Source organism: Populus nigra, chromosome 3 (assembly GCF_951802175.1).
Source record: "Populus nigra chromosome 3, ddPopNigr1.1, whole genome shotgun sequence".
Taxonomy (NCBI): Eukaryota; Viridiplantae; Streptophyta; class Magnoliopsida; order Malpighiales; family Salicaceae; genus Populus; species Populus nigra.
The window spans coordinates 16,082,414-16,110,362 of NC_084854.1; the positions used below are offsets into that span (position 1 = coordinate 16,082,414).

General features: G+C 34.1%; 4 protein-coding genes across 4 annotated transcripts; 2 read left to right on the top strand and 2 right to left on the bottom strand.

The window, feature by feature from the left end:
- Positions 1 to 5,795: 5,795 nt before the first annotated feature.
- On the bottom strand, positions 5,796 to 9,445 carry LOC133687803 (zinc finger CCCH domain-containing protein 11-like). Its single transcript, XM_062107128.1, has 8 exons — positions 9,041 to 9,445; positions 8,808 to 8,892; positions 8,551 to 8,691; positions 8,348 to 8,436; positions 7,210 to 7,398; positions 6,954 to 7,084; positions 6,746 to 6,848; positions 5,796 to 6,172 (listed from the first exon to the last, which is right to left on the bottom strand). Exons 1-8 carry the CDS (start codon positions 9,209 to 9,211, stop codon positions 6,002 to 6,004), a joined length of 1,080 nt encoding a protein of 359 aa, XP_061963112.1. The 5' UTR covers positions 9,212 to 9,445; the 3' UTR covers positions 5,796 to 6,001.
- Positions 9,446 to 15,685: 6,240 nt separating this feature from the next.
- Positions 15,686 to 21,543, top strand: LOC133689281 (pentatricopeptide repeat-containing protein At5g02830, chloroplastic). The gene is made up of 12 exons (XM_062109088.1): positions 15,686 to 16,296; positions 16,462 to 16,549; positions 16,670 to 16,877; positions 17,587 to 17,694; positions 17,901 to 18,065; positions 18,232 to 18,813; positions 19,336 to 19,401; positions 19,538 to 19,618; positions 19,923 to 20,020; positions 20,355 to 20,565; positions 20,815 to 20,875; positions 21,026 to 21,543. Exons 1-12 carry the CDS (start codon positions 15,750 to 15,752, stop codon positions 21,361 to 21,363), a joined length of 2,553 nt encoding a protein of 850 aa, XP_061965072.1. The 5' UTR covers positions 15,686 to 15,749; the 3' UTR covers positions 21,364 to 21,543.
- Positions 20,879 to 23,388, bottom strand: LOC133689282 (DNA topoisomerase 6 subunit A). The gene is made up of 2 exons (XM_062109089.1): positions 22,013 to 23,388; positions 20,879 to 21,797 (listed from the first exon to the last, which is right to left on the bottom strand). The coding sequence occupies exon 1, from the start codon at positions 23,312 to 23,314 to the stop codon at positions 22,043 to 22,045; it is 1,272 nt and encodes a 423-aa protein (XP_061965073.1). The 5' UTR covers positions 23,315 to 23,388; the 3' UTR covers positions 20,879 to 21,797; positions 22,013 to 22,042.
- Positions 23,389 to 25,132: 1,744 nt separating this feature from the next.
- Positions 25,133 to 27,032, top strand: LOC133689677 (large ribosomal subunit protein uL4-like). Its single transcript, XM_062109648.1, has 2 exons — positions 25,133 to 26,333; positions 26,729 to 27,032. The coding sequence occupies exons 1-2, from the start codon at positions 25,221 to 25,223 to the stop codon at positions 26,840 to 26,842; spliced, it is 1,227 nt and encodes a 408-aa protein (XP_061965632.1). The 5' UTR covers positions 25,133 to 25,220; the 3' UTR covers positions 26,843 to 27,032.
- Positions 27,033 to 27,949: the final 917 nt, after the last annotated feature.

The window sequence follows — 27,949 nt, forward strand, 5'->3', positions numbered from 1 at the left end:
GATCCATAGACTCCTTCCCAGCCACATTATCAACAACTGTGGCGGATCCACAAGATACCTGACAGAAAACTTAAGATGGATCGGAGTATTTTGCAATCGGTATCTTAATCATCTGAAAGTGTTTCCATCAGGGATTAAAAATAAGATTTCTTGCAAATTAGGTTGAAGCATGGAATAATTTTATTAGCATTAAAATATTAGCAATGTTGCAGACCTCAAAAGCTTAGTGTCCAAAAGTCGCTTCGGATTTCTATCTGATGTAAAAGCTAGTGACCCAATACTACCCGCCAAAAGAATATGTGCATATATACCCCATCATCAATCCCTCCTCTGCTACCAGTATCTCTAAGTTTCTTTACTTCTTTATTTGTTTATTTTCTTCAAGAGACAAAACTCTGCTCTTTCTGTTCCAAATTGCTTGCTGATTTCTTCCTCCAAAACTACGAAGCAGTCATGGCCATTACACATGAACCAGCAAAAAGCCCACAAAAGAAGAGAGGCATGCTTCCTCCAAAGAGAGGTCAAATAAAAAAGAGCATAATATCAAAGTTTTTCAAGGTGGTTGCCAATATAGCTTCTAATGCAGTGAGAGCACTGGCAAGAAAGGAAGGAAGTGGAGCGCAGGCTAAACAACCAAATGGTCTAATGCTCAAATAATTGCATGGGAATTCCCTTTTGTTTTAACGAGCACCATTTCACTGGCATTGGTTGGTTGGAGCTTGTTCATTGAATCTTCTGCACTGCAGGATATCAGTAGGTAGCACTTAGCAGGGTAGGCTTTCATTAAGCCATGTAACCTGAGATTTATATAACTAGCCCTGTACTCTTTCTCTGTCCCTCTTTCCCCTCTCCATTAGTCACTTCATATAGCTGGAAGCAAGGCATTAAAATAAAAATAAAAATGCATTTCCTGAGAAAAAAACAGGTTTGCTGTAAGGTCTTTCGTTCTCATTCCAGCTACTTTTAGCTGAAAAACGCTTAAACAAGAAACTTGTCTCATGCCATTTTCTTATTATTGCTTAATTTGTTGCATTGAACATGAAGAAACATATTAACATCTCTGCTTCTGCTACATGGATAAGGCAGTTCAAACCAGTTCTCTATAAATCCAATAATGTACAGAAACAGCAAAGAAAAAAAAAGTGCATCCCCTTGGACCCTTTAGCTTTCTTTATATTGCATGAAAAATCTGACAAATACAAGTGGGGTAGAAAATATCCTTTTTCTCCCGTAAAAGAAGACAAACTAGACATGCGGTTCAATGCATTTGTTTGATTGCTTAACTGATGGGAACTCTTGTCCGACTATTCCTGGGATGGTTCAGACAGGAACTGTAGCTCGGGAATTCACAACAATAATTTATCTGTAAGTCTGGAGTTTTCCGTATCAGTAATCCAACAACCATGCCGGATGATAATATCAGAAATCATTTTGGAACTCAAGTCTACCCAGTGCCTTGGTTTTTCAAAGCAGTGTTTTCCTTGAAGGAGGATGATTTCGGTCCAAGGTCAGAAAAATGCATTTATGTGGATCAAAAGTCAATACTATTGACACCCAAAAACGAAGAAAACTCTAAGCATAGAAGCTCCATCTCTCTAAGAATCTGGGAAACAAACAAGAGAGAATTCCTTGCTATCGATAGCTTAATTGCCATAAATGAACAGGTGTTGCAGATAGTCAAAACTCAGGAAAAATACTAATTTCTAGTTTTCCAGCAAAAGTGATTTACAATTCTCTGTTTCCGCTGCATGGATAAGGCAATTCAAGGCCAGTTTCATAACATGAAATCCAGTGATGTACAGAAACAAGAGTGTATTGATGCAAAAGAAATGTACGGAATAAAAAAAGAGAGAGAAAAAAAAGTAATGTGTAGAAAGAGCAAAGTAAAAGGAGGGCATTGATGCTTTAGGCCGGTTAGGTTTCTTCAGGTTGTATAGAACATTCGTTGGCTACAAGTGGGACAACAAATATCCATTTGCTTCCTCCCTTGAAGAAGGAAAACTAGCGCGTGGGTCAATGCTTTGGTTTGATGCATTATTTTGCCTAGTTGATAAGAACTTGGTCTCTTGCTATTTCTGGGATGGTTTAGGCACTGGAGTTTGGGAATGCTAATTGATAAGAAAGTGTTTTATCTCCTAATTTTAGAGTTTCCCATGATATCAATCAAACAACAATGCTAAATGACAAGACTCTGAATCATATTGGAACTCAAGTCTACACTGTGCTTTCATGGCATCCGAGTTCATAACATGTTATGCTTTTTAATGATTGATCTTTGGAGTCTTTGTTTTACGTTTTGATTTGGTGGATAATCCAAAAGGCTCAACAATCTCTCCATATATTTTATTTGAATCCCTACCAGTCAAAATCTCTGGTTCCGACTTCTGATGTGGGATATTCGTTGTTCGTTGAAAAACAACTTGCTAATACAGTACCGAAACACTCTAAATTAGAGGATCTAAAGAGTAGCGAAGGAAAACAGACAATTCAAACCCAAACGCTCATCCTCTCTGGTGCTTTATCTCAGAGAATATTGCTGGACTAAAGAATCAATCCTGGTTTCATTAATTCATCCAAAAAATGGGGAGCTTGGAAACATCACTGTGTTAAACAGAAGAATTGGCAATATAACCTTCTCCTTTATTGCAATGTAGGACATGGCTCAACTAATCTTGCACCCTATCTTGTGCTGGTTAGTGATATCAAGAAAAGCACTTGTAACCCAGAGCAGCGCTTTTTGTCAGAATTTACTTTCTCAATAATCATCATCATATAGTCCAAGCTAGCGAACCGAGGATGAATTCGTTGAATCATGGAAGTGCCCCCGTGTGAACGGTGGCCATGGGGTCCCCGCTGTCCTCGTACTCAAATATTTCGCCGACCACCATGTCATTGGTCTGCTTTCGATATCGTGTCCTCCTCCTACATGATTTGTCATTTGATTTTTTTCTAGAAATCGAGTCAAGGAGAAATGTATCGAGTTAGGCAAAGGGCATCTGGTAATGAAATTAGGTATAGAATATTTAACAGCTTAATAATAATTATTTTTTAAAGTGTTTTTTATTTTAAAATATATTAAAATAATTATTTATTTATTTTTAAAAAATTATTTTTGACATTAATATATTAAAATAATTTAAAAATACTAAAAAAATATTAATTTAAAATAAAAAATTAATTTTTTTAAAAGATATTTTTAAAATACAAAAACTTAATATTATACAAAACTGCTAATTGACCTGGATGATAATTATGCTGGGTGGGTTCTGTTTTGAAAATGCTCAGCTGCAGGAATTAATCATTGTAGAGGAAATTTTTTAAAAGGATATGTTTGAAGTGAGATTTGCTAATATGAGACAAGTGTACCAAATGATCCTGAATTCGAGGATGATCAAGAAGAGTTTTTTCACACCCAAATCTTATACTCATTGCTTCTTTTCGGATAACAATTATATTATAAATCTTAAACCCTAAATTTAATTTTATTGGATGCAGTTGAAGCGACCTAAACCCAAAATTTAAAAGGCATAAAAACTCCGAATGTAATTCTCATTAGATAATAGGAGGCATAATCCGTAAGGTTTTTTTTTCAAATTAGCACAATAAAAACTTTTTTTTTAAGAAAATAGCAAAATTTAAAATTTATTTTAAAAAATAGCATGGTTTAACGAGGCACAAACGATATTTATGCCTTGCGAGTCACATGCATTATCGATGACTCGTGCATTGCATGCAACTTCAGTTCAAAAATTTTAGGCTGGGTTGTTTCTCCATCCTCTGTTCGTTGCCACAACAAATAATCAATCCAATAATTCATTATTCAACGCTGAACAAAATTCATAATTAACACAATCTTTTAATTTAATTAAACTAAATTCATAATTAAACAAAATTAATTATCTTAACTTTCAAATATATCATTTAACTATATCTAAAAATCATTTTGACTCTTGAATGGAGCTTGAGTCCTCGTGGAGGAGTCAACACCAAAACCATCCTAGCATGTTGACAGACTTGGAATACTTGAGAACATGTTTGGAACGCTCGCAATGAGACTAGATCGCTCGTGGATAAGCTTGCCTCCCAAATAAAATGTACTTATAATTTATTAATAAATGAAAAAAATTAAAAGACATGAGACTAAAATAAAAAAGATAGGGAAAATAGGTGGCAGTTTCAGAATTGGCACACAGTTTTTTTTGGTCCTCATACTTTTTATATGATCGATTTTGGTCCTTTTTGTTTTCAAAATTTTTATTTCAAACTAAAACTTTATCTTCTTTATTTTTTAGTTTCTAGTTTGATAAAAGAGATAAGAAGTCGCTGGATTTTGATGGTAGAGAAGGAAAGTCATTATTGATACTAATTCTAGCCATAAAAAAGTTCATTATTGATGTCACTGAAATGCTCAAAAGTTTCATTCGATGATGAGATTTCCATTGAGATGTTCTTAGGCATTCTCATCACTTGAGATGATAAATTTGAACTCAGGAAGTTTTTTTTATTCTAGGTTGATTTTGAACTATTTTTAGGGTTATTTAAGGATATAAATAGATTTATCAAGGTCTCTAAGATATTTTCTAGGTATTTTAAGTTAAAATTGATTAAAAATCAAATTTTTTAGTATAAATTACTCATAGCTTGATTTTTCAATGAACCTCCAAATATTAGAAATTGAGACAACAGGTAACGTGTTGTCTGGGACACTTAAAAAAAAAAAAAAAAAAAAAGTATATAACATGCTGTCTGCACTTAAATATAAGAAACATATTAAGAGGCCTAGCGTGTGAGCTAAGCCTCTATCAATGGGCTAGAGAGCAGACCTATATACTTGTTTTTTTTTTTTTATTTGGTTCCTCCCTCTTTTTTCCAGGCATTTTACACTTTGATCAATTCAAATAGATTCACTAAAAATATTTTTTTTTTGTTGAATACCATAGTTCCTTTTTTTTATGAAATCATGACCTTTTTATTTAGCTTGAAATTACAGTAGTCTCTTTTTTCAGTCCAACGTATTTATTCTATTTTTCTCTTTTAAAAATTGTTATTTGATACAAAGTCACACCCCTGGTTGTCCTGTGATTAAACAAAATATAATTTTAGAGATGAAAAGTCATTAAATTCATTAAGATATATATTTGACAAGTTATTTTAAATTCACTTAAATCTTGTTTTTTTTAATTGAATATTTTTTTAATCTAATTTTCTCTTTCAATATTAAAATAATTAGAAATTTAATATCATAATTTTTTTTCACAATTTTATAACTCTGATCGTTAAATTTAATTAATTAATATGAGCTATAATTCTTATATATTACCATCATAATATTTAAAACATATGTCATCAAAGTATGCATCATACTTTAAATTTAATATTAAAAAACAATATATCATCATCTTGTTGTTTGCAAAACAAAAATATCTTAATTTTTTTTTTATTCAAGCCATGCTTTTTTTATCTTCCGAACAAGGAAACCAGATCTTACCAGGCTATAGGCCCTCGTGATGGTCTAGGTATGAATTCAGGTCAAAAGATTTGACGAAGGACCAGCAGGGTCAAGTTTGATGGCACTTGCGAGTAGAGTGCCCTTCATCATGATGGGGAAAACTACAGTGCTCCATCACGTAAATTAAGCAACAAAAAGCCGTGGTAGTGAGATGGCTTATTATCACAAGGTTACAACAATGAAACTTTTCCGAACTTCATTATCACGGGGTAAATATAGCATCAAAACGTAGCTGCAAATGAAATGGCCAAAAAGCAAAAACTTGCGGTCGAATCTAAAAGCAAGATTTAACATCAACAACAAAGGACATCATATTAAAATGTACCAGCCCAGATTAGGGGAGATCATAACTTACAATTAATCTCAGAAAATATCATTGACAACTAGTGAGATGGTTGCAAGCGATGCAACAGCAATGCAAATCCCTTCGCAGCAGGATCATGGAGTCAGCATTTTAAAAGGCATGTAGACCATAGACTCTGCCTCTCAAAACTAATGACTGCCACTGCGCTCTGGAATTTGGATTGAAGTTTTTGATAAACTTGCCTCCAACTCATTTAACTCGTCCATGTCAAGTTCATCGTCGTCATCAGTAAGATCTTCAGCATCACCAACAGCTGCTGCTGAGGTACTCGGTCCATCAGCAGTGGATTTATCATTTACCTGAATCCCAGAAGCAAACTACATTTCATGTTGGGGTAGATAACTTTAAATAGGCAAACATCAATTTCAGTTTATGGATTCCAGACATTTAAGATGCAAGAGATTGAAACGATTCACAGGAGTTCTATTAATTTGAATTAATGGAAGACATAGGAAATGACAATAGAACCAACATTTGTATCCGTATTTATCAATACAAAGCACAGGTTTCATATTAGTCAAGCAGAAAGAACTAAGAAAACAGAACATCATGTCATCCTTAACCTAGGCTACCTTTTGATCCTGGACAAAGTGAAAGAATCATCATGTCTTACACGGAGAAGGTCAGAGGGACTAGAAAGTTTTAAAATTTCATGAAGAACTTGATAAAAAAACTCAGCAATGAAGAAACTATCACTTTTGCTGTATGATGTCAATAATCTCCATATAGATCGTATAATCTAATTTTGTACATCATCAACCCCATCTAGTTTTGTGTATCAACCTCATTTTATTGGGCATGCTGAAGCGTCATTGATCATTCTTTATTTGACCCTGGTATGAAATCACAGGAAAAAAGGCAAAAGAGTTTACCTTCTGTTCAGTACCATCAGGTTCTTCCTCTCTTTGATATTTCTCATATGCCTCAGCATCATCCACAAACACGCTGGCATCTGATAGAAATAGCTCCCGACCACTGAAATGGATTGGAAAGTATAGCAGATTTAGCAAATAATATCCAGTTAGCTATGACATGTATATCCATCTGCAAATGTGCCTGCATATGTGTGAGGGAAGATACCTCATACGATCATTCTTAGCCCTCTCTGCCCTCTGAGCAGCCAAACCAGCATCTCTTTCTTCCATCTTTTTCTTCTTCCATTGCATGAACAGCTCAGGAGTCATAGGGGTTGAACTTGTTGTTTTAGCACGCTAAAACCAAAAATGGGTGTTTAGTTAAAAACTAAAGGATAATAAGAATATAAGAGTAATGCAATTGAGAAAAATTACACTGCACCAAATGTATAGCATGGCTATCTTAGCAAATTTGTCATCACCTGATTTTCAATCTCCTCTTCGATGGAGATCTTTTCTGCCTCTTCATCTAATAGAGCCTTCATCTGAGATTTCAAAACATACCCTGGAGGAAGAGCATGACGATAATGGCAATCTTTACCACCATTTGGGCAGACCCAGAACCAACCATATTGTTTCTTCTCCACAGCTTCAAGAAAATATTTGCAAACCTGCATGTATATATCCGCACTCATTGTAAATCACATAGACAAAACATTGGGCTAATTGCTCAGCTAGAGCTAAATCATCTCATTCAATTGGCCCAAATTAAGGACATAATTCTGAGTTAAATTATATTTTAAGTCTTTTTTCTTGATGCCAACAAAAATCCTAGGGGACATATGCTTCATCGAATCACCTGGGCACTTTTGTGTCTGTGTGTGTGACCACACCTAATGTGCATATTATACTATTATATCAAAATTAAGATATAATTTCCTGACCACTACCTTTTCTAGAGACACATGTTCCAATTTCTACCCTCCACCCTTGATCAAATACAATCAATCACACATGGGCTGAGGCACTTTCACTAACCTTCATAATCAAACTCAAGATCATCTTTCCAAAGTACTGCAACAAATTTAGTACAGACATTTAAAATTCCCTGATCCTTTGTATTGAACTAGCAAGGAAACAATTCTCAACACCACCTTCATTCTGGTAATGATACTTCAGCAATAAAACTTTTGGACATTTACAGTTACTGTTTATTTCTTACTTCCTATGGGGGAACATTACTAAAAGTGTACTTTTTTACTCTTCCATGTGTCAGAATCCTCCAAACCATAAAGAAAGAGTCCATAAGTTACAGAGATGGATCTAAAACAGAGAGGTAACTGTTTAACCCACTTGGTCCCTCCCCTGCAGATCCAATTTCTAAGTTGATCTCCCAATTCATATCTACCAATAGTATCTCAGATTAAAATCACATTTCTCAGTATTATAGGAGGAAGACATGATTCACATTAAGCAAGGCCCAAAACAAAAGGAAAGTAAAGCTTCAACCAACAAATATGAAGTTCGTGACTCGATTATAAATTACACACGGTAAATTGAAGCTGAACTTCTGAATACTCGTTCAAAAAAAAAATCCACTTATTAAGAGAGCAAACTTACAATATCAGTAGGTTTATTCTGCTGATACTCTTTTCCCTTTGACTCCACGACCTTCTCCAATGTCTCTTGGTCCCAATCCTCCATTGTTTCTTAAAATCAAAACATAAATTATATGTAAGAACCAAACCTGACATAAACACAGGCAAAAACCAACAAAAGCATAGAAAAATAACCAAAATAAAACAATCTTCTAACTGAACAACCTTGGTCGCGCTTGTCACTATAAATATCAATCTTTTCTCCTTTTCGCTGAACATTCAAATCGTGCGAGAACTTGCATTTGAAGCCTTTCGCGCACTGCCCCACTTTGTAGAACTCGCACAATATCGACTTTGGATCAACACCTGATCAGTTAAGCTATCAGTATAACTCCCAAGGAACAAAAATTTCAATAAAACAAAAGCTAAAATTCAAATAAAAAAAATTAAAAAAAAAAAAGAAGAAGAAAAGGGGTAATTACCAACAGGAACTTTGGGCTGGCTAACAGCAACTTTAAACAATTCATTTAGCTCCTTCTCTTTTGCCTTCTCTTCCTCTTTCTTTTTCTGTTTTTTTAATTATTTTTTATAATTGAAATTCAATAACACATAAGATGTCAGAAGACTCAGAACTGTCAAAATTAAAGGACTTTTCACAGCATCGGTTAATCAAAGCAAAGAAACGATATTTTGGGGGATTGGAATTGTAAATTACCTTGGCAGCGAGTTTAGAGGGGTCAGGCTGGGGTTGTACGTTTTGCTTGAGGGATTGTACATATTTTTGAACATTTTTACTCTTGTTTTTGTTTTTGAGCCCGAAGGTCTTGTCTTCTACGATCTTCTGCTTCTTTGCTAAATCTACTTTTGATTGCTGCTTCGGCGGCATCTCTTATTTGCATCCAAATCGATACAATTCACACTCACTCGCAACCGAAAGCGCTTTTGATTATGCAGGCGACGGAGAGAGTGATGACACCGGCGGAGTAGCAAGTATTTGTTGATGAAGAGCGAGAGGTGGAGGCGGGGGGCGTGTGCGGTTTTGTTTGGTGTTTTGGACGGAGACGCTACCAACTGGTGGTGGGGATTCCAGAAGGTACGTATGGTTATGGATTGACCGATCTGTCCTTGGGCTTTCTCATGCGTGGCGCATTATGGTTGGAAATGGTGCAATCTTCTTTCGTGCCACGTAAGACTCCATACAGTCGTATTTTCTTTTTCTTCTATTTTTTTTTTTAATTCTCTTTACCTTTTTTCTTTTTTTTTCCCCTGGTGAAATGCAATAAGTATTCTTAAATTTAGAGAAAAAGAAGACAATATTGAATATAGTTCTATATTTTTTTAATCAAATTAATATATTTATATAAAATATGCTTTTTAATATTCTTCATTAAAAAGATTCTTATAATGTTTTTTTTTAATGTAGAAAATTCAAACATTAGAAGATTATTTACCAAACTGTATAAAAAAAGAACCCACTTTTTTCTTTTATAAAAAAACCCACTGTTTTTTGTAACATTAGAGAAGTAACTCTTTAAATTTATCAAGCTGCATACATTTGCTTGCTAGTTACGAATGAAATGTAAAAATCAGCCATATCAGCCAAAACTTATTCTCTATGCATGTAAAAATCAAGAAGGGGTAAACAAATTGGTATTGATACTGTGTGTGTGTTGTAAACCTAGAGATAAATTAAAAATAATAATATAATAAAAATTAAAGTGTAATACAATTAAATAAGAAAATAAAAAAGAAGTTAAGGATATAAAGAGAAAAGAAGTTTATGGCCGAAAATATCTATTTTTCTAGTAGTCAAAACGATCTAAACATTTCTCATGATAACTAGTTCTTGATTTAAGGACTGGCTAATGTTCTAATTCTAGACTATGAAACTAAATATCCTGAATAGGACTAATACCATGTTTCTAGATTGTACAAAAGTTACTCTAAATGAGAGTCTCTTACCCGGGTTCAAGTTAAGAGATTGTTTTATTAATATGAAGAAATGATAAAGAGGAATTAAGTTAATGAATGAAAGTGTATACTTTAAGTTATTCAATAAATTTATTATATTGCATTGAAAACTTTATGTCATATTAATTGATTAATGGTATAAAATGATTTCAGGATCCTTGCAATTTCATCGGGTCTGATTCATGATGGAACCCTTGCATTTTGTATTTATAAGAATATTAATAAAGTTGCATATCATGTATAGTTTTTTTTTATGATAACAATATTAATGATGTTACATATTATGTGTAATTTTGAGAGATGATAATATGAATGGTAATTACATATTTTTAGAGTTAAAACTTATATGAAAAACAATATTTTTTTTCTTTAGAGTTAAAATTTCATAACAATTAGATATTAAAAAGGCTTTCTAATGTTGCTTAGAATTTACTATTCAATATTTGCTACATTTTCTTAGTTGGTTTATGATTCATTTAGTTTAGTTGGTTTATGATTCTTTTTTATATTTGATTTAGACCTCTTTTATTATTTTTCCAACTTTATTTATGATATTTTTCCTAGTTTGTTTAAGACTTTTATTGATTTTCCTTTATTTTCAAGTTTCCTTGTAGGTTCATATAAGTTTTTAAGTTTATATAATGATTTGTAAACCTTCTAGAAAGGCGGATTTTCTAAATAAAAAATATCCAGTAATAAAATTTTGAATTAGAGTTTCTATATAATCTTTTTTTTAGCATAATTTTATAATCTTATGCTTGTTGTTTTTATTGTGTTACTTTTTATTTGTGTCAGTTTTATTAAATCCTAATTATTCTAGGTTATTGCTTGTTGTGTATTGCAATCCCACGTTATTTTATTTGTTGCATGTTAATGAATAATCATGGCTAAAAAAGATCGTAAAGTAGAACATGTTTGGGTAGAAAAGGATGTGGAAGTTTCTTCTATATAAAAAAAAACATTCAGAAGCTGGTGGTACTTCATGCAAAAACAAATTGCAAAATTAACTCATTAGCTAGTGAAGATAAAGAAACTTGAGGAATCATAAAAAATAGTATTTAAATAGAATTGGAGATTTTTGATATTGTATTAAAATCCTTAAATTTATAGGAATTTTACAAACAAGAAAGTTCATATTTTGGATGAGTAAGGTGGGAATCATTTTTTAATATAAAAAGATTACAAAATAGATACGAGTGAAGTTTATTGCATTTTGATTAAAGGGTCAAGTTTCTGCTTGGTGAGAATAATTAAAGAGGTCTAAGGAGAGACAAGGAAAATAGAAGATTAATGATTAAGAAAAGATGAATTGACACTTTTTTTTATTCAGGTACACTAGATTTTATATCAATGAATCCATAAATTAATAAATAAAAAAGGGAGAACTGTTGATGAATACATTAATGATTTTTACCAACTTGTGGCTAGGAATGATCTGTCATAACCATAAAAGCAATTAGTTGCTAAGTACTTAAGTGGCTTACAATGATCCATCAAAGATATGTTATATTTACTATCTTTATAGATATTTTCTTAAGCCTGTTACCGGGCTTTGGTTGTGGGGAAAGAATAGGTTACTAGAATAACTAACAATGGTGACTTTTGATTTGGCCATAATAAATAAAAAGGTGTGTACAAATAAATAAAATTCATTCATTCAGCATGAATTAGCAACTAAACAAACCACATGTCAGGGTTCAAGTTTTGGATCTAGTTTTAAATTCTAGTATTTCAAATGTAGTAAGTTAAGGCATCAAGTTTTTTTAGTACCATAAATCAAAAAGTCACTTAGGTAAAAAAAATTGTTGGTAGAAGAACCTAATAAAAATGTGATTAATCTTATTTATAATGATTTAAATGGTAGTGATGGGGTTTTACAAGGTAATAACAATGCTAACTTAGCCAATCAAAAAACCTTGCATGCTCATAAAAGTGATTTGGGCAAAGATTGGCTACGTCTTTATTCTATTCAACTTGTACCATCATGGACAAGGTATGTAATTTAATAATTGACAATGGTAGTTATGAGAATATAGTATTAGCTGAGGTCATAGAGAAGTTGTAGTTCAAGATAGAAAAGCACCTCAACCCTACAAATTAAAGTGGTTGAATCGAGATAGCTAAGTAATCATAGATGAATATTGTCTTGTTTTGTTTTTTATAAGCAAGAAATATTTTGCTAGTATTTGATGTAATATAACGTCTATGAATGCATGTCATCTATCATTACATAAACCATGGCAATAGAATATGAATCTCGTGCATGATCGATGATGTAAAATGTATACTCCAAGTATAAAGGGAAAACTTATAGTATTGGTGCTCATAAGAGAAGATGCAGTTGTTAAGAGTAAGGTTAAAAATATGTTGTTTTTAATCAAGTTTCTATAGAAAAAAAAAGAAGAATTAAGAAAAGAAGAAGATTGTGGAGGATCATAATTATATGAGAAAGGTTATTATGTGAAACAAACCATTAAAGACTAATAATGGTTCTGTAAAGATTCAAAGTGTTATAAGCATTGATTATTGGTCCAGTTTATCTAAGTTAGCTAACTATACAAAATCAAATTGTTAGAAGTAAGTGGAGCACAAAGGCATAACATCATTTTTAATGGTAGACAACACAATAAAGTAGGCAAATAAATAACTAAAACTTGATGATAAGTTTTTTCCAACCTAGAAAGAATAATATAAGAGATTTTCCCCTAACATGTAATTTTATATTAATTGGCATAAATTTTGATTCAATTGTTAGATTGATATGAAATTTCTCTAAAAGATTCTAAAGGTCTTGTATTATTTAGGGTTAAAATTTTATATCAATTGGAGATCAGTAAGGCTTTTCAATAATGCCTAGAAATTATTATTTGAGATTTGTTATATTTTTTTGGTTAATTTAGGATTCTTTTTCTTACTTGGTTTAAGTTATTATTATTATTTTTCTAATTTTATCTAGGATGTTTTTCCTAGTTTGATTAGGATTTTTATTGCTTTTTTCTTTATTTTTTGGGTTTCCTTATTGATTTAGGTAAGTGTTAAGTTTATTTAAGGTATTGTAAACCTTATAGAAAGTTGGGGTATTCAAAAAAAATAAACAACCAAGAAAAATTTAACGAACAAACCAAACCAAGAAAAAACCAATTTAAAAACAAGAAAAAACATTTGGTTTGATCTGATTTTTATTTCAGAGAACTGAAATCAAATGAACAAGTTCTACCAAAATTGAACCAATTATAAAAAAAATTGTATAAATAGAATGTCTTCACTTTCACCTAACCCTAAATCACAAGCAAACACACACTACCTTCATTGCCCTCTCTTTTATTCTCCCTACATCTATAGTATTTAATAAGCAGCCCATCCCATCTCCCTCATTTCCTTTTAAAAACAAGAAAATTTATTTTTGTTTTCAAGTCTTTTTCATTCTGGAAAAAGTTGTAGGCTTAGATGGACAAATTATCTTCGACCTATATTAAATGACATCCTTTTACTCTCGAGGAGGAGAAGCTTGTCATCCAGTTTCATGACATTTTTAGAAATAAGTATTTTCTAGCTATATGAAAATTAAGAATAGCACTACAAGTAATTCGTAAAGTTATTGGACCAAATTGTCTTAAATTGAACAATTTCTTTTAAAAAAGCATTATAGCACAATGTTTTCATCCCACAATGATCTTCTAACTTAGTGAGAATCAAATCAGAAAAGTTGAAAAGATTTGTTTCAATAATGCCACTTGTGTTACTTGGTTCTGCTAGGTAAATTGTGCGCCAAAAATAAGCTGCCAAGAGTAATAAAGACAAAAGATCACAAATCTAGAATTTTGTAAAATTTCAACATTGTCATTTGAACATTGAATCTATAATACTTGAGTCTATATCTACTATGAATGAATAATAAACACCTATCATGTTTTAGATTATTAGTTAATTGTTAATATGATTTTATTTGTTTGATTACTATTATATTTAAAAATAAAGTAGACTCTTTTATGGTGTTTCACTGTTCATATAAATATTAAATCATCTCCTTCTTCTTTTTTATTTGTTTTTTTTTTAATTTTATCCTCAAGCTTTTTTCATCTTGATTGAGTCCTTTTCTGGTCCAATTTCATGAGATAAAGTCTTGAATTGTCATGAAAAGAAAAAATTAAAAGTGAGATGACCACAATGTAAAGTATAGAGAAAATACATGGTCAATCTTAAAATTTTTAGAATTTTTATTTTGATCGAGAAGTTCATTTTATTTATTTTTAGGTCTCTAGATTTGAGAGAATGAAGAAAAACTCGTCGAAAACCAGTAAGATTGTCAGTTGACCATAATCCAATCACCAAAAAAGAAGAATCTTTGTGATATGAGTTTCTCTTCTTGGGAGGAGTTTATTGAAGATGGTTTTTTTTTTTTTTTATCTAAACTTGACTGGAAAAGTAAACCATGTATGGTCTTGATTTTTTTTTATTTGGTTGAATTTTTGTTTTTTAGTGATTTTAGGGAGTTTATATAGGTTTGTATGGTGTTTTGGGTGAAAATAGATAGAAAAATGACTTTTTTTATTAATGTCAATCGCGTGAACATGATCTCTCTTTTTTTTTTTCATTTCATTTGGATTTTAATTTTTTAAAATTAATTATTTTAAAATATTATAAATTTATGAAGAATACATTTTAGATATTATTTTATTAAATATCATTCAATTTTTACTTTGTTTTTATAATATTAGCAATTCTTTTACAATTCATCAATATTGCTTTTTTTTAAAAAAAATTATTTGGTTGCTTTCATGATATATGTTTTTATTGTCATATAATTAAATATTTTTTTCAAAAAAATTATTTAACGCTTTAATAAGTTAGCTCAAGTTAACCTTGCTCAATTGAAAATGTCATCATTTTAATATTTTTTTTAAAAAAATTAACTTTGTATACATTAAATTTTGAATTCATATTCAAAAATTTATTTATAAATAGAAAACACATTAGCAATGTATACACATATTTTTAAATTAAAAAAAAATATCTGAAGAATAGCAAACCTTTTACCAAGTATATATTAATATTATCAGATCTTGATATTAAAAAAATATTTATGAGTAAAATCTCATTTTGATATTTTGTTTTTTAAAATTATGTTAAAGAAATTATATTATTATCTACTTATCAGATAATATTTCTCAATTTAAATTGAAAAATTAAATTATTCTGTTTTTTTAGGTGTTAAATATATCTGACAATATTTTAAAATTTCTTGGCAATGATTATAATATTTGTTTTTATAAAGATTATTATCTTCTTCTTTTTTCCAAGCATTCGTTAGTTTTTTTTTTTTGGCTCCGTATCTTAACCAAAAATACCTACCTTTCAAATTCAATCCACTCCCAAATGCCAAACCCATAAAACCCTGCAACCAAAACCAAAAAAAAAAAAATTTTAAAAATGCATTCAACGGTAGGACAAGAATGAAACAACTCCTCATCCTCGGCTCCTCCACTGTTACTCCTCCGACAAACCCCTCCTCCACTCCTCACCACCACCACCACTCTCCGAAACCCAAACCCAAAACCCCATCACTCCACGCTCCCTCCAAACCAATCCCTGCCGTCCATTCCCGCTCTCCTCCTCTCCTCTCCACCATCCCATTTCGCCAAAACCATAACTCCTCCTCCCTCCTCGATTACCATGCCAACCTTGCTTCAAAGCTAGCCGAGGATGGCCGCCTCCAAGACTTTGTGATGATTGCAGAGTCAGTGATTGCTTCAGGTGTCGAGCCTTCAAGTTTTGTTGCTGCATTAAGTGTGGGTCCTGTGGCAAAGGGTATTTCAAAGAATCTTCAACAAGGAAATGTAGACTGTGTTGTTCGGTTTTTGAAAAAAATTGAGGAACTGGGAGTTTCCACTTTGAAGTTTCTTGATGGGGTTGCTATTGATTTGCTTAAAAAAGAGTGTATCAGGATTGTGAATTGTGGTGATGTGGAGCAAGTTGTATACATAATGGAGACTCTTGCAGGTAATTTTCTTCAATCACCAATATCTACAAGAAAATTTAAATTTTCTTTGATGGTTAGTGTCAGTTTTATAATTGATTTCAGAATTCAGCTTTAGTTAGTAGTTACAATGTTATAATTGAGAAGCTTTGCATTGTATACGTAACTGATGTTTTGTGGCTGATCAGGGTTTTGCTTCTCCTTCAAAGAACTCGTGGACCCGTCTTACATCATAAAAATCTGTGTTGACAAGCTTAATCCAAAGATGGCTGTGCGGTATGATCACATCACTCTTTGCAATTTTTTATTGGTTTGAGCATTGAATCTGTGTCTACATTTTTTATATATTCCATAGTATATGATGGATGCTACAAGTAGTAGTGTTGCATGATGCAGGTATGCAGCTATATTTCCAGGTGAAGGACGCATATTATTTTGCAACATTATAAGTGAATTTGGAAGAAAAGGGCACCTGGATTCTGCTTTGGTTGCCTATGATGAAGCTAAGCATAAATTGAGTGTTCCTAACATGTATTTACATCGTACTATAATTGACGTCTGTGGTCTTTGTGGTGACTACATGAAATCTAGGTATATTTATGAGGTAATTGACATGAATGCCTTCATCTGCTAAAGTTCTTTGGATTTGTTTATGAGCTTCATTTAGTTTAAATGTCTCGCTTCTGGTTTAGTTTGCATATTGACATTAAATAGTCCATCTTTTCCATGATCAATTTTTTTTTTTTGTGGCAATACCTGGCCACCTTGTATGCATCCATTTCTTGCTTTCAATCAAATTGATTGCTGAGCATTCTTGGATTATTTAGTTAGGGTTGCAAGAAAACAAAGAAAAAATGGAGTTGGTGAAATTTGGCCCATTTTACTGGAAGAATTAGTATCAAACTATTCAAATTGTCAACAAATAATGGGTTCATTATTATTTGTTGGCATAGATGTGCTTATTCCTTCTAAATAGAAGAGTGGGTTTATCTTTCCTGTTTAGTCCCCCTCAACCCCCAGGTCCATCCTGAGCATGGGTTTCCTGTATCAGATCTTCTGAGCTAATAAGCCATAATTTTTGGGCATGCTGGAACTGAGTTTTGTGTTTATTTTTTTTTTTATTTTTTTTTTTTTTACAGGAGATAGCATTTTTCTAGTCTTGCAAATTCATAATTGCTTGTCATCTTGGTACTTATTACTCTCCAATTCAACTTCTTGATGGCTTTGAACATGCACTTGTCACTTGTTTTGCAACATTTTAGCAATTTGTTTGCTGGCAAGGATATGAAATTGACAAATGAATCTTGCTGCAGGACTTGATCAATCGGAAGGTCATCCCAAATGTTTATGTTTTCAACAGTCTCATGAATGTCAATGCCCATGATTTGGGCTACACATTCAGTGTATTCAAGAATATGCAAGTAACTCTCAGCCAGCCACCCCCCCCCCCTCCTTTCCAGTTGAAACTTCTATGAAAACACTAGGCATCCATGTGAAAATCAGTTCTAGTAAACTGTTATCATCTTTCCTTTTTTCTTTAGAATCCTAAAGACTGCTTAAATGCCAAAATATGTATGCAGTCATTTTATCTATAAAATATTTTAATACCCTTTTGCTATAAATCCAGAATCTTGGTGTCACAGCAGATGTGGCATCTTATAACATCCTGTTGAAGGCATGCTGTATTGCTGGAAGAGTGGACTTAGCCAAAGACATTTATAGGGAAGTAAAGCAGTTGGAATCAGCAGAAGTGTTGAGGTTGGATGTCTTTACATACTGCATGATCGTAAAGGTATATCTCTGTGCAGGATATGAATGTCGATCTCACTGATAGAAAAGAATGCAGTGTCAATCTCTTAATCTGTTCCATGAAAAATCCTGTTTCCCTGTTTAGTTTATTTTATTTTCACGCACTGGCTATTGTTCCTCAGAACTTCTCTACTCTATGAATTCTCCAGATCTTCGCAGATGCAAAAATGTGGCAGATGGCACTTAAAATTAAAGAAGATATGCTATCATCCGGAGTCACCCCTAACATGCATATATGGTCATCGTTGATCAGTGCATGCGCCAATGCAGGTCTTGTAGAGCAGGCAATTCAGTTATTTGAAGAGATGCTCCTATCTGGATGCAAGCCAAATTCTCAGTGTTGCAACATCCTTTTACATGCATGTGTTCAGGCTTGTCAATATGACAGAGCTTTTCGTCTTTTCCAGTGCTGGAAGGGAAGTGAAGCCCAGGAGGTTTTTCATGGAGATCACAGTGGCAATGCAGATGAGATTGAGCATGCACAGAAACACTGCCCTAACATGACGAACATTGTTCCAAATTCACATCATTTGAACTTTATTAAGAAATTTCCCTTCACTCCCACTCCCGCAACATATCATATGTTAATGAAAGCATGTGGTAGTGATTACCACCGTGCAAAAGCCTTAATGGATGAGATGAAGACAGTAGGAATTTCACCTAATCATATAAGCTGGTCAATCTTGATTGACATATGTGGAGTCTCAGGCAATGTATCTGGTGCTGTACAGGTAACACATTTTCTATTGGAATTTACAAGATCTTTGTCTTTTACTTTGTAGTTGAATTTCTTATATCTGTTATTGTGAATATTTCTTTAAAATAACAGTCACATCTAATTGAATTTGGGTGTTGAACCAACTTGTCAATGTACCAGCAAAACAAAAGGAAATTAACAAGAAAAAGTTCTCAATGTCTTGTCATATCTTGCCTGCTGCTCCTTCCTTCTGGTATTCCATATATTGAATAATTCTATGATATTGGCTACGCTGATTAAACTTCCATTCAAAAGAACTGTCTACATACATTCTTTAAAGCGAAAACAAAAGTTGCAGCAGACTTGATTTTCTTTTCTTTCTCAATGCCTTTTGATAATTTCTAGGACCGTTTCTTTCTCTAACAAGTCTTATGCTTTTCCTGGCCACTGGTTTATCTCTCTCTCCCCTCTCTCTCTCTCTCTCTCTCTTCTTTTCTTTCTACTTTGTTGAACTTGAAGGAAAATAAGCTCTCTAACACTTCTCTTTTCAGTGCAGATTTTGAAGAACATGCGTATGGCTGGAGTTCAACCTGATGTTGTTGCATATACAACAGCTATCAAGGTTTGAGGCTTTCTATTCCAATAAAATTGATTTTGATGAATGTCGATAACATTTGCACTTGAATATATGGTCATTGTTGCATTATGAAAACTGAATTGGCTTTATGTGCTGATTCATCATGCGCTTTTGTTCATAGGTTTGTGTAGAAACTAAAAATTTGAAGCTGGCATTTTCGTTATTTGCAGAAATGAAAAGATGTCAGATAAATCCTAATTTGGTAAGTGCTGATAGCTTTTATGCTTGTTTCTTCAATTGTAATGCTCCATGTTGCTAAAGAAAAGAAGTATGCCTAAGCAAAAATTTGTTCAGGACACCTAAAACTAGAAAGGGATCTTGATTTGTTCAGTGAAAGCAGTTCAACGTGTTACAAAAATGTAAAAGAAATTATGTGAATTTTGTTTTGCATTTTTCCATGTTCACATTTAAGCCATTGCAGATCATTTTCTGAACAGAAAAAAATGTTCATTCTCAAAACATACCAGCTTGAAAAATTAATTTAAACTTCCTTTTTCCCCTCCCAGGTGACATATAATACACTTCTAAGAGCTCGCACTAGATATGGTTCCTTGCGAGAAGTACAACAATGCCTCGCTATATACCAGGATATGAGGAAAGCAGGGTATGCTAGCAAGTCCTATGATGTTTGTAAACTGTGTCTTTCTGGAAACTGATCTATCATGTTAGAAATGTGCTGCTTTCTTTTTCCCTGGAGGACATTGTGCTCGTCAAAATCTATTGTTAGGAACTGCAAATTTTACCTTGCTTTTTGTTGATTTCTCAATCTCAAGCATGCTGCGTAGATACGCCCATATTTTTTCCATTTCATTCTAAATACATTTGCGTAAAAAGGATTGGTTGACAGGGTTATTCCTGCCACTGCCCCTTATCTTGAGGCAATTTGATGTAAAACCAGTTGGATGCATTTTCCTTACGAGAGCATGCTGACATTGCAGGTATAAATCAAATGACTACTATCTCAAACAGCTAATTGAAGAATGGTGTGAAGGGGCAATACAAGATAATAATCAGATCCAGGGTGGGTTTGCTTCTTGTAAAAGAACTGACTTGAGAAGGCCTCATAGTCTACTTCTTGAGAAAGTTGCAGCACACTTGCAGAACAATATTGCTGAAAACCTAGCAATTGACCTCCAGGGCCTGACAAAGGTACAGTAAACATTATCAAGTGAATGTTGAAACATTGTTTTGTTTTTGCTAGATAATTGGTTGCAGGAAGTCAGGTTAGCTTATGAGACTCCAATTCTGATCCTGTTTACTCTCTCTCGTTGTCTTTGAGAGCAGATCGTGGTTTGGAGTTGGTTGCTCTGATAGTAGACAATTTGCATTACCACTAAGCTCAAGAATAAGAATTCTTGCTCAATTTCTGTTCTCAGTTTCTTTACCGTGAATTTACAGGTTGAAGCTCGGATTGTAGTTCTTGCAGTTCTTCGAATGATCAAAGAGAACTATACTTTAGGTATGGTAGCAACAGTGCCCTTCATGGATCATTGAGCATATTTACATATTTGAAATCTACCCGAACAAAAAGGGGGAGTGATTAGTACATGAGGCGGCTGAATGCACATAACCTTGAGCATTCTGACGTTATGCTAATTTCTTGTTGCAGGTTATTCAGTAAAAGAAGACATGTGGATCACCTTGGATGTCAGTAAAGTAGATCCGGCATCTAAACGAGATTCAGAGGTGAAAAATGCAATAATTGAACTTCTGCGGAATGAGTTAGGGCTTGAGGTTCTGGTTGCAGTCCCAGGACATTTGGATGCCATAAAGACAGATTCGAAAAGCTCTCTAGATCCAGGTCCGGACTTGGTAGTGAGGTTAGCAAGGAACAAGAAAATGGCATATTCCACAAGGCGCCCCATAGTAGTTACACAGAGGTTGAAGGTTAGACGGAAATCACTGCATGAATGGCTGCAGAGAAGGGTAGGTGCCATCAGAAGGTGATTGTTCTTTATGTACGTACAAATGACAAATTTTGTATATAACCAAATTTTTTTCTTTTTTCTTCTTCTAATAACGCAGAACAAGTCAATGCATTTGAACACTGACTTGTGATGCCATTTTCCAGTTGTACCATGGAATACACTATAAAATATCGGATAAAAGATTCTGTGATTTCTGCTATGTTCCGTTTTCTTCCCTAAAATTAGCTGTAGTTTTTAATTCTGCTCTCCACTTATAATGGCTGAAAGCCTGCAGTTTAACACAAACCTGGCTAGTAACTTCATTATCTACTTGCAAAAAACAACAATTACTTTCTTACCAATAGCACGGCTGTTCTAATTTCATTTTCCCCTTTCTTCGAAAGTACTAGCAGAGTTACTTACGGAATCTCAGCCACCTCTTGCAATTTCTTGCCCCATATTTACGTGAGTCGTCTGCAGAGTTGCATAGACATGGATAGGTTAAGAGGAATGTAGAACACCTTAAAATCCCCTGAAGATTAGTTAGCGCTTGGAAACAGATAAAAACTCCCAGATGAGCAAAACCAAATATTATTATGATTGATGAAGGAAAAGACTACATCGACATTTAAGCAACGACATAAAATCATCCCAGTTCTCATTACAGCTGCAAACAGGAAAATACGTACAATGGTGTTTCCTCAGCTCCCAAATGGCCCTCAAAGCCAATCCTGCTGCTGCAACTTCAAAGGCAAATAAACCTCAGATAAATACTGAAACCCAAACGAACTCAGAGCCTGAATCTCAGCCTTCTGTTTAGTCTTCACCATCAAACTCAACTCCTCAACCCACCCTGGATTCTTCTTCACGAAATCCTCCTCCAACAAATCCTTCCCAGTCTTGATATCCTGCTCAGTCATCGGCAACCTACATTGCTCAGGTATCTTATACTTGTCCAAATCACTAGGCCTAATCCCCAACCATTTGATATCCGGTGTGGTCAAATTCGCACTATCATAAGACATATTCTTCGACCCACAGCCATAAACAGATAAAATCTTCAACCCATATGGATCACTATCAACTAATGCCAAAACCGGCAGCTTCAATTCGTTCTTCATTTTCCTTAAAAAAAGCCTTGTAGCCACATCCGGCTGCCCTTTCGCAGTCACAATAATACATGGAAAACGATTGTAAAACCTATCCTCAGCTAACCTCATATATGCAGCATCCTTCTCAACTAACAAAATAAATAATGCATCACTCTGCATATCCCCAACTCTATCAATATTCGGTGGAATCGCTTTCCCTCCCATTCCCATTTTGGTGCAATCAATCATATCCCCATTATCACTAAAAATCAATCTCCCAACAACCACCCCCTTCTCCGCCGCAATCACGTTAAGAGAAGACCTAGTACACCCAAGCATACACGAAACATCATCAAGAACAGCGTCAGACTGTGTCTGATCCTGAAACAACTTCACATCAGTGTAAAACAAATCTCGCTTTGTAACATGAATGCTTTTTAGACAAAGCTGGTGGATTAAGGAAAGGATCCTTGCAGTTATCGTGCATTTGCGGACTGATGAAATGTTAGCGAAAGGGCGGAGGGTATTTTTGTCTTTTAAGACAATGCGGTCGAGTTCCGGGACATAGAGTTGGTTAGTGGCAGACCGTGAGGGGACATTGAAGGAGAAGCCCTTACCGGAGAGGATTGATTGGACGATGGAGATGGTTAAGGCTTCGATCTCAGATTGGACAGAGGTAAGCGAGAGGTCGGCGACTTCTCGACAGCTGGAAGACAGTGATAGGTCGGAGAGAGTGAGGGGTTTTGAAGAGGAGGCGGATGCAGTGGAGATTACGAGGGATTGTAGAGTTTGGAGGATTACAGAGTCGGGTTTTAGGAGGTTTTTGAAGAGGAGTTCGGTGGTGGAGTCTGGGTCGGGTTGGCGGCGTTTTCTGGATTTGGTGGAGGTGCTGTCGGCCATTTTGATGGGGAGGCGGGAAATGGGTTTTTCTCTGATTGTCTCTCTAACTTATTAGGGCTTGCGAAATGTGAGAAAGCAGACAAGACCGCAAAGTAGATGCAGTTTGAACGACACCGTTTCGTTGCTTATTCATGATATATACCAGATAATTGGCCCGGCTGCGATTCAAATCAAAAATTTTCTAAACAAAAAGAAAGAAAAAAGTTGAAACATTACTAACATCTTTTCTAGTGACAAGAAAAAATTTAAAAATTAATTAAAATTTTAATATTTATATTTAATAAGATAGATCAAGGATTATATACGTTACATCCTAATATTTAATAAAAATTAAGTTATAAAGTTGAGAAATAAACATGAATGAAGAACATTTTTTTAATATTTTCTAACTTAATTGCATGGCATTAATATATTTCTTACAGAAAGAGTAAGGTTTAAATTCTACTAAAACAAAATATTTTGCTAGTAAAAATCTTTATTTTCTTATTCAAAAAACAAATCAAACATTTTTTTTATATTATTTATTTAATAAAAACTAAAAACATTCCGAAGATATGCGGAAAAAAATCTAAACGATTAATAAAGGGAAAATAGATATTTCTTTAACTTAAACTTTCTTTATCTCAATAACACCATTAATGTATTTTTGGAAATTTTCTACCATAATATTTGTTTTTTATGTAACATTCAATCAGTACTCTAACATCCACTTTTAATTCTAAAAGAATAGCATTGTAATAATTTTAATGCAAATATACAAAATAAAACAATGCTGGTATGTTTCAAGAATCTTTGAAAATGTCATTAAATATGATTTAATTAATTAACTTTAAAATTTTCAAATCTGAGTTCTTGACTAACTTAATTTAAAATGAGGTGTTTAAAAGTATGTTAGCGGTTGCTTTTCAAAATATTTTTCACTCGAAAATGCATCAAAATAATTTTTTTTATTTTTTAAAAATTATTTTTAACATCAGCATATCAAAATGATCTGAAAATATAAAAAAATTATTTTAAAGCAAAATTTTTTTTTTAATTTTTTCAAAAATACTTTTAAAATACTTTTGAAACGCAAAAACAAATATAGCCTAAATGTATTTTAATGTATTTGATACACAACTATTATAACAACCTGATATGACCCGATTGATTTAACAGGTCTAAAAACAATCCGAACAATTCTTAATCAATTCAATATTAAAAGATAAAATTAAAAAAAAATCAATTAAAAAAGATAAAAAAAAATTAACCCCAGTTAATTCGTGTGAACTCACCAAACCCACGACACAAGTCATGAGATCAGAATAATCTCATGAAAAATAACTAAAAAAAGCATAGATTTTTAAAAAAATTAAAGAAAAAAAACTAGTAAAAAAGTTATTGCAATAAATAATATTTAATTTTTTTACAAAATATATAAAAATAATATTTTTATAAGAGAAATGGTAAAATAATATTTTATGCAGCACTCCCCTTGAGTATGAAAAACAAATATTAAAAAGCCAAAGTAATATATATATATATATATATATATATATATATATATATATATATAGCTTTTCATTTAGCATTTCCTGCTCTTGTTAAATAAAATATAAATAAGAAAAAAAATTAAAATTAAAAATAAGATAATAAAGATTACTAATCTAAAAATATTTTAAATGACATAATTAAATTCAATTCTACAATTTAATATTTTATTCTAAATATAAAATTATAATAAAATTATTAATTTAATTCAAATCACGTTTAAAATTAAAAACAAATCATATATTTGGCTCCAAACATCATAAGAGGTCCGATATAAATATATGTCACTCAACCCTCCTCTCACTTCAAAACCCTAGAGCACACACTATCCCTTCCCCCCTCTCTCTCACGAACACACACACCCCCACATCGCCAAATGGCCGCCGCCGCCCGCCCCCTTGTCTCCGTACAACCTCTACCCGCGTCCCTCAATGACATGGCCACTGATTCTGTCACAACCGTGGCTCTCCCTGATGTCATGAAGGCCTCAATCAGACCAGACATCGTCAATTATGTCCACTCCAACATCTCCAAGAACAGCCGTCAACCTTACGCGGTCTCAAAGAAGGCCGGTCACCAGACATCAGCCGAATCTTGGGGTACCGGTCGTGCCGTTTCTCGTATCCCCCGTGTTTCTGGTGGTGGAACTCACCGTGCTGGTCAGGGAGCTTTTGGAAACATGTGCCGTGGTGGACGCATGTTTGCTCCTACCAAGACCTGGCGCCGCTGGCACAGGAAGATTAACGTCAACCAAAAGCGATACGCTGTCGTTTCAGCTATTGCTGCCTCTGCTATTCCTTCTTTGGTAATGGCACGCGGTCACCGGGTGGAGTCAGTCCCTGAGATGCCTCTGGTTATCTCTGATTCGGCCGAGAGCATTGAAAAAACATCCACTGCTATTAAGGTGCTGAAGGAAATTGGTGCTTATCCAGATGCCGAGAAGGCCAAGGATTCTCAAGCGATCCGGGCTGGAAAGGGAAAAATGAGGAACAGGAGGTACATTTCCCGCAAGGGACCCCTGATCGTGTATGGAACTGAAGGTGCTAAGTTGGTGAAGGCCTTCCGTAACATTCCAGGAGTGGAGGTGGCTAACGTTGAGAGGCTGAACTTGTTGAGGCTGGCTCCCGGCGGTCATCTTGGAAGGTTTGTGATCTGGACAAAATCAGCTATCGAGAAGCTTGATTCAATATATGGGACTTTTGACAAGTCTTCCGAGAAGAAGAAGGGTTATGTGCTGCCTAGGACCAAGATGGTCAATGCTGATTTGGCTAGGATCATCAACTCTGACGAGGTTCAGAGCGTTGTGAATCCAATCAAGAAGGAGGTTAAGAGGGCACCTTTGAAGAAGAACCCGCTGAAGAACCTGAACGTGATGCTGAAATTGAATCCATATGCTAAGACTGCTAGGAGGATGGCCCTTCTGGCTGAAGCAGAGCGCGTGAAGTCCAAGAAGGAGAAGCTCGACAGGAAGAGGAAACCTGTGTCGAAGGTATGTTGGCTATCTATCTGTTTTTTTCTGCTTGATAGTGATATATTGTTAATAGCTATATGTTGTGATTGTGATATGATTAGGTGGTTGCTTTTGTATGCTTTGGTATTGTGGATGGAAGCTGTTAAATGTGATTTTTTTTTGTGTGTATTAAGAATGTCAGAATAATGTGGTGTAGTGGTATAGACTACTGTCAGAACAATTTGGTGGAGTTTTGTACACCGCCAAGCTTTCAGAGCATTGCTATGTTCATCAATTATTACGCTATACCAAATCTAATCTCTTGTATACTATCGGTTTTGCCTGAGACAGCAAATAGTTCTGTGTTTCTTTGGTGTGTCTTGCACTTGTCTACTTCTTTATTAACAATCTTTCTTTTCTTATGAAACCAATAGGAGGAGCTAGCTGCTGCCAAGGCTGCAGGAAAGGCTTGGTACAAGACCATGATTTCTGACAGCGATTACACCGAGTTCGAGAATTTCACCAAGTGGCTTGGTGTCTCCCAGTGATTTATTTCTGTTTTTAGAGAGGAGTTTTGCTTGTTTACTTGATTATGTTGTCAACTTTTGTTTTGCTATTGTACATGTAGGAGGGGATGTTAGGTATTTGTAGCCTTTCTTCCAATCCCATTCTTCTATTTTGCTAGGTCAAAGAATTTCTATTTCAATCAGAAATGAAATGGAACAATTTATTACCTCACTAGTGTGTTTTATTCGAATTGCTTGCTTTAATTAACCGTATGCTTTCTATTCTTGCTCGGTGAATTTGCAGAGTTCTCAATGTCATGTTATTATGATTTAGCTTCTAAAGAGTGCCTGGCAAGCACTCTAGAAGACCTTCTACAGAAAAGATGGCTCTACTTGGGAGCGGGCACAGAGGGAGGCCAGGAGGTCGTTGTTTCGAGCAGGGAGTGAAGGTTTTTGGCATAAAGCAACGAAAGGTAAAGGGGACTAGCTCGAGGGAAGAGCATGCAGCTTCCTAGGGGGCCGGGAGCAATGCAAGCTGAAAACTGCTCCGGGAAAGTATAGTAAACGAATTGAGCGATGAATACACTAGGAACTTGGAAATGAGGTTTTTTCTGCTAAGAGAATGCCTTCAGACAAGAAGAAACCCCTGAAACAGTATACCCTACTCAGAGTTCACTAGATTACGCAGCATTGAGAACTCCCTAAGAGAGGCAGCAAAGGGTTCTCCTTCTGGAAGGATGTTAGTCGTCAAAAAAAACCTGGATATTACCCTACAACTCTAAAAAAACTGGATCTTTTCCCAGGAGCTTCACTGTTCAGTACCTGGTTATGGACAGTGAAGCTCCTCCCCAGTAATTTCAGTTTTGTTTTTTGCCACCACCGCCACTACGGAAAATTGTCTCCGGAAAGATCCAGACATGCATCCCTTTTATTTATTTTTTTCTTTTATGACCATGTGCTCTCTCCCAAACCACAAACATGGATCTGAGATATAAAAAACAAGGCCCATCAATTATGCCTCTCTGCACATAATAATAAACAGAGGGAAAGAGAGAGTTGATAGGGTTTTATACATAGGTGAAGGTGGAAAGTTAGAAAGGGAAAGAGCGGTGACGATTGGTCGACCCTGTGCACATTATTTTGTTTCTT